General features: G+C 39.1%; 1 protein-coding gene across 3 annotated transcripts in view; it reads left to right on the top strand.

Annotated features, from left to right (window-relative positions):
• The window catches only part of pcdh17 (protocadherin 17), a 68,543-nt gene that overhangs the window by 13,578 nt on the left and 41,012 nt on the right, over window positions 1–13,953 (top strand). For 2 of the 3 annotated variants that reach the window (XM_044030091.1, XM_044030089.1), the window contains exons 3-4: window positions 11,641–11,699; window positions 12,320–12,492. In XM_044030091.1, coding sequence (XP_043886026.1) covers window positions 11,641–11,699; window positions 12,320–12,492 — 232 coding nt within the window. The remainder of the gene's footprint in view (window positions 1–11,640; window positions 11,700–12,319; window positions 12,493–13,953) is intronic. The other variant, XM_044030090.1, reaches the window with a different exon arrangement.

The raw sequence follows: 13,953 nt of genomic DNA, 5'->3' as shown, positions 1-13,953 counted from the left end.
TCATGATGCAGCGTCAGTTTTTAATGGTTCTTCCCAGTTTTAAAACAATGTCATGGAGGAAAAATCCAGACTGAACCAACCCGTTGGCTGATGTAACCATGTTGTCTGAAGTATTGTTGTAAAAGTCTCGTTTGCAGGCTTCTCGCTTTATAAGAATAGCACAACTGGGTGCTTGTTATGTGTGGCTGTGTTTGTGCCTGACTTCACCTCTGTTACGTCTGTACTGTAGCTTTTGATTCTGGGCCGAGTTGTCTTTGGACTAATGAGGGTGAGAGGAGGTCAGCGCTGACGCGAGACTTCAGTGTCAAACCTGTTGTCGCTGCTGATGAAAAAGTGCTGAATGAGTAGAGGCTTACACTCCAGGATCACATAAAGGGGTGGGAATCTTTACGTACTTCATTTTTTTATTTGATTACGTTCATATAATGGCACCTTAATGCATTATTAAAAAAAAAATAAAATAAAATATTTACTTCAATTAGCATTTAGTAATACAAAATATTTCACTGGAACCCAAGGAGAGAAACAGAAATCAAAATCCTTTTTTTGATTTTGTGATGTGATGTTCAACCAGTTTATTGGTTTAGGCGTATGGAACGGAATGACCCAGTGGCACATTATGTTGGGTATCTGTACTTTCAGTATTCAGTTGATCGAGCAATGTGTTACAACGCAGGTTTTACCACGCCCTCTTTTGTTTTTTACTCATTTCCCCATGGTCTCAAATGTGTATGTATAATTTAACATCAAGTAAATTCCAATTTAATCCTGTCTGTGACATCTAAGTATTTATTTTTATTTTTTTTCAATAATCAGACTGCTCCCCGCTGTACATACACCTACCTAGACCAGCTGGGTGAAGGTGTCATCACAAAGTGTCTCAAGTAGGGAGGGGAAAACAACACTGCTATTTTAGGAGATATGGCAAACTGCTGTGTTAGGGGCTTTTGGGTGTTGGATATATATATATATATATATATATATATATATATACATATACATATGCCACTAGCTCCATTTACCCTAGGGGCTAAACTGCCACAGATGTGGACTGTGTTCATAGCAGGCCGATTGCACATTCTTGTGTCGCCCCATGCTCCCCCCTTCCTTTTCAAAGCATTATTCTCTGATGGCAACTGAGGCCCTATCCACAAGGAAATGCAACAAACAGTGTTTTTCTTTGTCATTTGAAAAAGTTTTCTGTAAACACAGCATCATTTCAGAAAAATCTCTTCATACAGTGAATACAATCACAGAGAGTGAGACAGAATGAAGAATCAGGTCAGGGTGACTAAGGAAAGAAAATAATAGTTATTATAAAGGCAACAGACGAAATAATCTCCAAACACAAGAAGCAGGAAGGCGACGGTGAAGGTGAGTGACAACAAATTGAAGCACAGGCATGGTGGGATTATGACATCATTGTTTTCCCAAAGTAGCATATGGATTGTGTACACGAAAACACAAAGTGTAGCGTTTTGAGATTTTCTCACTCTGGAGACCGATTTTGTGACAGCCCCTGATACTGAATTACTTTTTTTTTGTCAGTGTAGCCTGAATGTACTGTATGTGAATGAGTGTTGTGTGAATCCTAAATACAAAAAAAAGTAATATTGAAGATAACAATTTCATAACACAAAGGCTGAATTTTTGAGAAAGGAGTGCTTTTTGACCTTTTCAGATGCTTTTTCCAAAGTAAGGTGCAGTCACACTCTGTTCTGGCCAGATGTTCTTTTTCCATTGATTTAAAAATGTCCTGTTTAATGATATTTTTGGTGAAGTGAAGGCCAGTGCCACTGCCTCATTATACTGCAATATTTGTGTAAGTCTGGGCAATATAGCCTATCAATAATATATAATATAATATAATATACAAAATGTATAGGGATATAAAGCTGCACAAGTTTTATTTTGTTTGTGCTTCTCAAAGTAGAGTGACAATACACTGTAGATACACTCTAAAATAAAATGTTTGCCATTTATTAACTCATTTCAGATAATACCTGCTTTATTTCTTTGTCTTTCGAATGTTAAATGAAGGATTTTTACACGTGTTAATAAACAATTAAATTGACTATAAATATGGTCAATCTCTGCTACAACACAAATAATTTGGCTTAAAATGAAAACAACTTTTTTTTTTTTTTAAATATCATTTTGCTGAGTCCATGTATTTTTTAATCAATATATTTATATAACTCAACAGCCTTTTAAACCAGGAAAATACATCTCAGATACCTATATCATGATATGATATCTCTCTCTATATATATACATATATCCCACTCCTAACATGGGATAATAAAGTGCCATCCCCAATGATTGCATGCAAATCCAAAACACACATTTAGTAGTAAGTCTTGTTTCCATGTAACCACTGTTCTCTCGTTGAAAATGAAAAACTGACAAATGTAAAACTCGTTTAATTTACCTAATGTGATTTCAGGCAACAATTGCATCATAAAATGGGTCACAGTCAAATTGGTTTGATTTACCTCGACTGTATTTAGCAAAAACAAAATACGTGCTGACTTGCCTCAGTTGTGTTTCCAGTGTTGTCGGCTCTTTGTAATGTTTACTCAAGGGAATGTTGGTCAACATCATATACAGGGTGATTCATAGAATAACAGATTAATCATCCCATTAACAAATCAACTGCACACATCCAAAAACAACAACGAAAAAACAGGTTATTAAATGTATTATGTAAAATTTGTGGTAAACAGATTATTCTGTATTACTTTGTGTTTATTATCGGGAGTCATTTTGTAAATGCAGGATTTGATTTTGCCCATCATTTCATTTTTATGCTCCATAAAAAAGGACATACTGTAAGATCTGTTTGTGCTTGTGTTCAAGTTCAATGATGTGCACCCTCTCAGGAGAGTTTTTATTTATTCATTTTCTACCTGAATTGAGCCTCTAGATGATAATGACAGGCATAAGAACAGAGTCTAACAACGCTTTGTTGACCATCCCTCAAACTTGCAGTTGATTTTTCTCTCTCGCTCTCTCTCTCTCCCCCTCAGAGTTTTCTTTTCATGGTCTTTTAACATCATTGAGTCTCCAAGATTAAATGACAAACATTATTACAGAGGATGAACGTGCGCGACACAAAAAGAACCACTTGGAGATATTGAAAAATCCTCACTGTTACTCTGTTACTCAAGTCAAATGCAGCAATATCCATGCTCCTTGTGTTTGAGAACACTTATTAAACTCATTAAAGCAGTATTTCCAGACAGACAGAAAAAAATAATGAAGTGATAGAAACCATGCTGGTTGAAGGAAAGTCTGTTTTGAAGTAGGACTGCAACTAACGATTCATTTCCTGATTAATCAAGTACTTAAAATGTCAGAAAATACTGATCACTTGATTTCTTTGTGATATGGAGCAAATAAACAAGCTGAAAAACTCTGATAACTTAATGATTATTAAAATAACACTCAAACTGATTCATCTACTATTAAAACAGTTGACAATTTATCAATCGATTAATAGTCGAACATTTGTTGCTTTCATAGAACAAACTCTCTGCATAATGATTATTTTTAGACTTGATTCACCAATCGATTACTTCTGAATTAATCCAGTAATTGTTTGGTCCACAGAATCTCAGAAATGATCGATTGCTGTTTCCCAAAGCCTCAAAATTATGATGTTCTCAAATGTCTTGTTTTGTCCACAAAGCAAAATGACTCACTTTTAATTATCTCTTTGTTATATGGAGCAGACAACAACAACAACACTCAAACTGATTCATCAAGTATCAAAATAATTGGTGATTAATTTAGCAACTGATTATTCGTTGCAGTCCTACATACAACAAACTCTCTATAATGTTTTCATCCAAGTGAGGACTGCAACTAAAGATTAGTTTTATAATCAATTCATCTGGCGCTTATTTTCCCTTGTTTGGTCCAAAGTATGTCAGAAAATATTGATCAGTGTTTCCCAAACGTCAAGATCACGATGTTCTCAAATGTCTTGTTTGGTCAACAAACCAAAATGATTCACTTTAAATGATTTATTTGTTATATGGAGCAAAGAAATGTATTGTTGCAGCCTGACTTTGAAGTAGTGTTGTTGTCTCGTCTGTGGTGATGAAGCCTGACCTAACAGACATCAGTAATGACAGTGAATGGTCAACCAAAGATAATAGGCAATAATTATGAGTGGCTGCATATTAATTATGAATATTGTGTCTTTGCTGGTTTAGTGAATGTGCAAGGAAAAGGCCATGTGGATTATACAACTGCACATAAAAGCCTTCAAAGTGCTACTCAGCGCTGTGTAATGAGGGACAAAAAAGCCCCCTGTTCCCATCAAATGGACATGAGTACAAAAAAATTTTAAAAAAAGAATGCAGTTCTAATGAATTTTAAATTATTCCAGGCCATGATTAACAAGATGAAACCATTGAGTTGGGTTAGAGCTGTCTGACTCACCCGCTTTGTGATAAACTATTTATTTTATGAATCAAAAACAAACAAAAAAAACCCCTCTATTTCAAGGCAGTGGTGACACTAACACACGTAGATGTGGGCGACTGTATTCAGCTGGGCTCGTATTAGATTTGCAGTATTGAAGTTTATTTAAATACGATTAGATTGTACATGTTTTAATTTTGCTGATCATTTGTTATTACTAATCTGTTGGATGGGAAAAATCAGCCAAGAAAAAGAAAAAAAAAATGGAATAAAATATTGTAATCTCTATTTCAAATTAGTGACATTTCAGGCTGGGACAAACGATTAATAACTACAGTCAGCACCGGCCCAAGACTTTATGGGACCCTTAGCTAAATTTGATTTGGGGGACCCAAACAGTACAAACTATTTCAAAGCACATGTTATAGGTATAGAATTAAGGTATTACCCTGTTAAGGTATTAGCCTGCAGACATTTTAAAAAAAAATCCCTTGGCTGTAGTTTAGAATCTCTGTCTGAGCCTGAAACTGGATTTTCCGCCACCTTCCTCGGGCCCTGAAGGGCCGGGCTTGTGATCATGTTGGCCGATTACGTAGTTTGTTCGTTTTTTATGGTGATTTACATAAGTCAAAAAGATATACCTGTGTGCTTAAGGTCTTTTTAGGACTGACTGCCCTAAAAAGTCCCCACTATGTTGTCAGACCAGCACCTCACCTGCTCCGCTGTAATGCGTTCACTGATGTTCACTTTCCCTCTCGTCTCCTCTCACAGCATTGCGCACACATAATACACTTGTCCTGTCTCTAATATTAGAAGGGACAATCTAGCTTTCTCCAAATATTGATGGGGACGTGTCCTTCCTTAGTCCTTGCTAACGTCACTGGAACTGAAGCTGTTGTCACCTTCTTCTCTCATCAGCGTGAGGCTTGTTGTCCCAGACTCCTCCCCCTTTTATAAATGCAGCTGGAAGTCTGGGTGAGTAATTGAGAGGCTTGTCTAACCACTGTCAGTTTTCACTAGCAGATACCGCCCCCTGCACTGCTCCCCACTCTCCCTCCGTCCTCCTCTTCTCACTCAGCTCTCAGCCCACTTACTTACTGACTTAGCCTTGGAAGATGGGGTTTAGATATGCTTTAAGGGCAAGCACGTTACTATAACTTAAGACATGTGCATAAATGAGTGATGGCATTGCGACACAATGTTGGTCTAGGTGTGTTCGTGTCATAATAGGAAAAAAAAAAAAGCTTTTTCAAAGCACTTTAAACATCTTTTCATACTTGGACCAAAGAAGGTCAAAGTGGCCTTTGTTCACTCTGAAATAAGCCATGAATGTTCCCTCATTCAAACTAGTGCAGTGCCTGTTCAATACATGCATGTTTTTGTGTGTTTGAATGGTCACTGACATACAGACGTTCCTTGCATTTTCTTATCCAAACACCGTTAATATCAGCGCTGCACCCTGAGTAAGTCACCTGCCAAGTTTGAAGGCTGTCAAGCGAACCGCTGGACAGTTATGCAATTAACATTTCTTGCATCTATAAATCGATGAAGCTCCTGAATCAGTTGGTGAAGGAGAGGATGCACTGACTTTTTTTTCCACACAACTCATCGAGCTGCAAAGCTGTTGCGAGGGTAAAATGCGGTGCTGCTAATCCATTGTCTTGGCTTTTATTTGAATCTTAGTTCTTCTTCTTAATCGTGTTAATTCATTCAGTGAAACTGCTTTGCTTGCAGACGCTGCATGTGAACGACCGTTTAGTTGTGCATACATCAAATCTGTTTGTGTAAGGTTTTCACCATGTTATATCAAACAAACCTCGAACTTTAAATATAAGTCACATGCAGTGTCAGCTCAGTGTGACTCATATCATCCTGGGACAAACATTGTGCTGTTGAGGAAAATCGACAGAGCTCATCCAGGTGATTCACTATAGCAAATCCTGTAGCACAAATCTCTCCTGCAAGGCTTTATCTGTTATGGTCTGCCCTGCAAATAGCACATGAAATCGGTCAGTACTGCATGTGAACTCAATACTAACAGGAGCAGGGAAACAAATGTATTTCTATCGCCCCTTTTTTTTGCAATACAATTTTATTTACAATTTAATTCACGAATAAATGTTGATGAATACTTTTTGCATCATGGTTTAAGGTCGGGGTTTAGCATGTGTTTGGAGCTGGAGGAATAAAAGCCAGCATTTTTTTATTGAATTTATTTGGAAGAACAGGCTTGCAGTGCCATATATCCTGTTGTCACTTTGTGAAAGAAAGCAAAAAGGAAACGCACAGACTGTAAGATCTCCCACTGACACTGGCAGAGCTGAAGGAGCATAGCAGAAGCTGTGCAGTTCAGATGAATAATCCAGCAGACCAGGTGTGAATGTTCCCTCACTGGTAATTCTCTGTACTGCAAATAGTCTGACTGCATATGATAACTGCATAACCTACCTACAGTCTGTGCAAAAGAAAAGAGCTGTGTCAGCTGGAAATCTAACGTCGTCTTTCAAACAAACGTCTGAGATGACTTCTTTTAAAGTCTCCTTAAGTACACTCCAGAATCATTAGCGAGCTGTCCGTGTGTGGACGAGACCTGGTTTCATCTCCATTTACCTGCATCAGCAGCACTTTCTTACTTGTCTAAATTTCATTTGGACTCGACCTCTTCTAAATTATTTGGAAGATACTGAGAAGGCAGTGGACAGTGATGGCTTTAAGTTCACTTAAGCCCATTGATTGATTGGTATGTTATCTCCAGGAAGACGTATAGCAGCGGCTAATTAGATTTGATCACTTACAATTGCTTGTCAGCCACTGGCTAATCAATGCAGTCTAATTATTGTTGCATTTCTCTGCCTCACTTATTTTATCATCCGCTCAGTTTTTTCAGTTTTATATTAAATTCCAGCTTTTGCTGCACCCCCCACATTTTGTCTTTCATCTAACCTAAATTTCTCTTCATATTTGGCTGTTCCATGAGCAACTTTGACAGTTTTCCAAGAATAATAAACCTGAGCTCCCTTGGCGGTAACATCACACACACACACACACACACACACACACACACACACACACACACATAGATACACTACAGAAGCGAGGTTTTTCAAATTAAAAATTGCAGTTGTGATCTTTTTGGCTTGTACTGACAAGGTTACGGCGGATTTTGGAGCAGCTCACACCCTCTGACATGATGAAACACACACATTCACACACTTGCAGGCATATATCCCCAATGCTGAGTGCTGTGTGTGTGTTTTTGGAAGACAGTAAAGGACAAACGCATGTATCATACCTAGTCAGGTAGAGGGAGGGCGTGTACTCTGTGTTTCTGTGAATAAAAGCGATCCGTCCAACCAGGTGTGAAAGAGAAGCTGCAATTTGTCCTTGTTCGCCAACCCCATCTAAAATCTCAAACACACATGTAGATACACACACACACACACACACCCTGTAAAAATCCCAAAATGCACCAACAAGACCTGAGAGCAGAATAGAGCTCCAATATGCTCTTCCCATTTGTCTCAATCGGCCTGCTGTCTCCGCGGTCAGTACCGGGGCCTCAATGGGAATACAGAATAGAATGCAACTTTTGGCACTCACTCAGCCTCACTTTACTCCGGTATCGCTCTGACCTTTGTGGCCATGCTGGGTGGACTAGATTCAAGACATCCTTCAACACGGTTCAAAAACATGCCTTTGCAATTCTCATTCACAACCAAACTGGCCCCTGCAAAAATCTACACAAAACTTGACCCCGACCCCCCTGGATTCATCTTGTGTTCAATAGCTTCAATGATGCTCCGGAACTTTTAAGTCAACACCTCATTTTTTAGCACAAAAAAGCAAGTCGCTCTTTCAATGAAAAAAAAAAAAAAAAAATACAATGCCAGATATACAGATGCTGCAGTTTGGTTCAGTTGATTTGAAAAAGCTCCACAAGGGAAAATTATAAAGGAAGAAGCAAAAGTCTCTGATCCGAAAATCTTGTTTTGCTGCTAAATGAATGAATGAATGTACCATAGAATACAGCGTCTAGTAATAATTATAATAAATATAGTGGACATTGAGCCAGTACTTATCACTCTGTCTCAAATTAGCCTGTATTCATTGTGGGCTCCGACTGGCTAAGTACAAAGCAGCTCATATTGGCCCATTATTGATCCATTCATTGGAAAGTGGCCCATTGTAGTGAGAGGGCTGGGCGGCATAGACAGACAGGAAGAGATGAAGGCTAAAGACCAGCCTTGATTCTAATTGGCAGGAAAGAGGTTGCTATGAAGTAGGATAATGTGCTTTTTATTGGCTTGGAGAGAGATATATAGTAAATAGGACATTTAAGTATGACATTTTTTTTACTCTCATTTTGGTTATAAAAAAAGATAAAAAGCTACAAATGCAGCTTTATCGATTCAGTGGTTATATTCAATAAAGGCCTGCGTCCAATAGACTGCATATAAAAAATAAAAATATATTGATAAGCCACCAGGGGTGGCTCCTGGTTGCAGATTTCTTTTGAAGGAAGGTCTATGGCAACACTTTTTTTCTTGATTCATAACAATAATAATAATATTTTTTTTATATGTTCAGCACATCAATTGGACACCAGTGTGTTTGACAGCTATTGTCCAGTAGGAGCCTCTTTGCAGGTGACTTATTTGAATTTACATTTGCAAAACCTCAACATGGAGCCGGTGACATTGCAAATCTTGAGGCTACAAAAAGGAGTTATGGTTCTTGCATAGGTTAAATGTTGTCATGCACCCATGTGCAGTGGTGCATTTACAGATGAGCAAGAGCACTTCCACTTCATGAGACAGTGAAGACCTTGCATTTAGACCACACATGCTCCCAGTAGCACAACACTTTCCACTCCGGTTAGTGGCATACGCTTGTTTTTGTCAAAAAAGACGATGAAGACAATGATCATGACAAGTCATGACAAAAGATGCATCTCCCTATTGTGGCACATTAAAAAAGTGTATGCTGTGTGGATATGCTACTCTCCTTTCATCCAGATTAGATTCAATGCTAACACAGCCGAGTTGATTGAAAGATGTGTCCAAGGATGAGTCCCTGGTCATAAAAGCATTCAAGGGGTACATCAATATCAAGACTCCCACCCCTTCCTCTCATATCTTTTTTTTCCTCTTTGAAAAACTCAAGCTGTTACCATCTCAATGCCAAACGATTTAAAAAATTCATTCTTTTCGTACTCTGTGGTCAGAATACAGTCTTTGATATACAGTATTCTGTGGGTGGTTCCTTTTAATCTTGGTGAAGGCTGAATGGGGAGTTGAATGTTTAGGTGGAGATAAAGGTGCTGGCAAAAGCATTGAACGTCAAAGTACTGCGGTGGCTTGTCTGACCTTCACACACCCGAGCCACCACAGGGCACAGATGACATTGAAGTACTATATTGACTATGAGTCAAGCTGTGCATGTGAAAAGCCTGAGCATGAGGAAGCATTACCCACTAAACATGACATTTCACTGCTCACAGTTGAAGGCAGACAGTTGTGTGCTACATAGGGAAATGAATTGTGTACTATGATGAATATGTTGAAGACTACTAACGCAGTATGTAAGTTATTTCTCGTTTCTATCTCTCCTATATTAGATTTTTGGGATTGGCATGTTTTGGTACACTCTTTTTGTCACGCTTGTCTGATCAGAACGAGGCTTGTTGTCCCTCATCGGTGTCAGATTTCACTATCAGACCACGCCCCCTGACTGCTCCATTCTCCCCCTCCCACCTCCTCTCCCACACTCAGCTCTCAGCCCACCTCTTGACATTCTGCCTGTGTTCTTACTGTGTAGTCCATACATGTAATTGCCCTTTGTTATGACTTTTTTTCATCGATGCTGAACTTAACATGTATTTCTGTAAGCGCTAGAGAGCCTGTTTGAATCTTCATGACCTTTTAATATCAATCCCCATGTTTGAAAAAAATCCTTCACTATTGTTGGATATAATTAATAGGAGGGAAACGGTCCTGGAGAGAGACACTTCTCGTCGTGCCAATGTGATTGATCCGGTCTGTAATACACTGCTGCATGCATTTGCTGAGGATCGCAGAGTGATTATACAGTTCATGAAGTATAGGATTTGTAGAAGTGATTTATTATACTAGTGTATTTTGTCATCCTGTGTGTGAATATGCAAGATTTTCCTTTAGACCCTCTCACGCTAAAGTAAGTGGGTATAACTGGGATTCTTGAACCTCAGTGAACCTGCTAATTCAATTCTTATTGCCAGGGGTTGTTCTGCCCTGTTTTCGTTTATTTATTTTTTCACTTCTGCATCATCGTTCAAACTCGGAACGGTTTTAAGGTGCCAATGCAATTAAGTTAGATAAATAAATAAAAAAAACAAATATTGAGCAATTTCCAGGGTTGTTAAAACTACGGCTCACTAAAATCATTCCTTGCTAGCTCCTAGGCTAACAGCCGGAAGAGGAATGTTACCTAATGTTCCACAGAACTTGATGCAGGAATTAGCATTGCTGCCAAAAATGAAGCAGACGGAAAAGAAATGGGCACATTCACCTGGGTCTTGCGTTCCAGCAGAAGTCGGTAAAAAAGCCACGTGACCATTTGACATGGGATTGAATGCTGATTAAACACGTTCCTATTTATCAAAACAACTGCTTTAAAAGAAGATGAAATTGGTCCTTTGACCTGTGAGAATGTGACATTTGTGTGTGTCTCTTTTTTTCACTCAACCACATACCATGAAGCCTCCAGTGTAAGATCGAGTTACACCGTAACAAATAGCGCGCCATAGTTTGACACAAACAGAAGAAGCCTCATTTTCACTTGAATTTTAAAAAAAAAAACAAGAAAAAATCATTGAGCACCAGGGAGTAAATAGTAAATTTTATATTACATGTAGTGCATCTCTTGCAGTGGTGTGGTTACTAGATGTTTACTTGACTCTCGTGGTTATTGATTACAGGATGTCTGACAGTTTTGATGTGCAGCGCTCCATGTTCCATTTGAATGGGTAATTAGCCTGCTTCTTAATGAAATCCAAACCTACACAATATAGAAACTGCGTCCTCCGAGTGTTCTGCTTGCCTCTACCTCTCTCTGATACCCCGACACCCTCCAACCTCCAATTAATCATATCTCACCAGATCTTGTTTCACTGCAGGATTCATTTCTGTAGAGCCAACAACAAATTTTGTTTTCTCTCTCTCCTCTCCACAGACGGACAATTTCCCCACTGAGCCTAATTATATGGGTAGCAGACAACAGTTTGTTCAAAGGTAAGTGTTTGGATCCATAACCGTCACCACATCTCAGACCTTTGTTTTCTTTTCTCCAATAGAACCAACGCAATACATTACCAACATTAACTACGCCGACAAATAATTACACCAAGTTGTGACACAGAGAGGAAGGGCATGTGCATTTAATTAGGGTTGAAAAGTGGGCACTGGACTTGTTTGCCATATTACTTAGAATATAGTCACACACAAAACCCTTTGGCCACTTTAAAAAAAAAAGAAGTATTTCATCACATTGTAAATAAACTGTATCTGAGCATTCAGGAAAGGTCTGTGATGTCGTAATACTGTACAACCATGCTTATACTTGGTATTAACATCCGTTCTGAGTGATACGTCGTGCAGATTGCTCTAAGTCCAGGTCCGAATGCTCCAGAATGTGTTTGTGTTTATTTGAATACAGGGCAGAGGAAGCTGGAGTCAATGTCATGTCGTCATGAGAAACACATCCAGGATGCGTTTTATTCCCAGATGTGAACTGTTGTACTTAGTTCTTTCCACATGGGATCTGATCACTGAGAAAGGATGTTAATAACAGGTCTGATAAACACCCTACACTGTGTACTTATACTATTATTTTGTTGTGGTGATTTGTTCAGTAGTTCAACGTTCAAAGACCCCGAGCGAGCAAGCCTCAGAGACAGCGGTCATGGTGACAGCGACCAGGCTGACAGCGACCAGGACACCAACAAAGGCTCCTGCTGCGACATGTCTGCAAAGGAGGCCCTCAAGTTAAAAGCTACTGGAGTGAAACCGCCGCCTCTGGAACAAGGTGAGCCCTCATTGGTAAAACTTGACTGCATGGGAAATGAAATATGTTGGAAAAGCCTGACACACTTGAAAAGAAATGAAAAGACCATGAGTCTGTTTTCCGAGCTGCAGTTATTTGCATTAACGACCGAGCTCTTGACATGCCTGAATCACAATCCCAACTTACACTTGGCTACTTTATTCTTCCTTACTTTGTTCTCTGCACTTTCCTCTCTTAATGTGTGCGGGGTATGTGTGTGTGTGTGTGTGTTTGAGGGTGTGAGGGAGGGTGCATTCTATACACGTCCTCAGTTTATCAAAGCAGACAAGCCCATTATGTTTTTATAAGCCCAACTACTTCAGCCTCTCCATTTAGTCCCCCTTCCCAGAGCACCCGTCTCTGAAACTTTGATAATGGAACATGGAAAATGACTTAGTGAGCGGCAGGCGATGTGTAGCTTCGTAGCGTGGTGATTAAATATGAATAATTTTTCTAAGCACTGTGGGTCGGGCAGATTACACATGACATGTGTTAAACAATAACTCCCTGGATGTGAGTTGTTGGTGTCCTCCTTACCCTCACCACCTCACACGGTTACTGTAAGGTCATGGAATGCAGTAAAACTAGGATTATACTGTATATACAGTAGGTATTCAGATTATATCAGCCATGCACCTCAGGCTATATCCACACTGCCATGTTTTCATTTAAGAAATGAAACTGATAAGCATCTATGTGAACGTTTTAACTCTAAAGTAACCAGCATCCATACTAACACACCAAAAAAACATACATCACGTGACTATTAAGGCTCACTGATCATGCTTAATGAGAAACAACAACTGTGTAAAGGGAGAGGTGGGATTTCTTTTTTCGACCCAAAAACAAGGTGAGACTGAAACTAAGTCAGCAGTAGCATGCATTCGGTGCTTTTTACGCTGCATGTTTGCAGCTGATAATCCAGTCGTGGCGTTGACTTTTTCAGAGCGACTTATCCGTCAAAAGTCGAGTCAGCAAGTTGTTCGACGACGTCATCACATTTGACACAGCGGAGGAGCACAACTATACAGCGATGAGAAACTTTTATTGAAGTTATGTGTAAGTATGTATGCGAGTCAATATGTACAGTAAAGACATTTAAACAAAACAAAACAATAATCTTTTCTAAACTTCTCCCAGACGACGTGTATCCAGAGCGTAATGTATGCATTTGTAAACAAAAAGGAATTAGTATGGATGTAGCCCTCGTATGGGCTCATTACCACACAGATATTCTCCAAAAACAAAAGAGCCTGCACTGCGATGTACGTAACCCACTGACTGCATCCAAAGTATGGTGTTGTGTACTGAACATGGATTCTCTGTAATGATGCTATTAATCCAGGGAACAGAAGGGCTGTTTTACTCTTTTGCGGAAGGACAATGACAGTTTGTTCAACACTCTGTGCTCCATTATGCATGTCTGACTAGATCGCAAAATAC

This window comes from Solea senegalensis, linkage group LG7 (genome assembly GCF_019176455.1).
Source record: "Solea senegalensis isolate Sse05_10M linkage group LG7, IFAPA_SoseM_1, whole genome shotgun sequence".
Classification (NCBI taxonomy): domain Eukaryota; kingdom Metazoa; phylum Chordata; class Actinopteri; order Pleuronectiformes; family Soleidae; genus Solea; species Solea senegalensis.
This window is presented reverse-complemented; position numbering and strand designations above follow the sequence as displayed.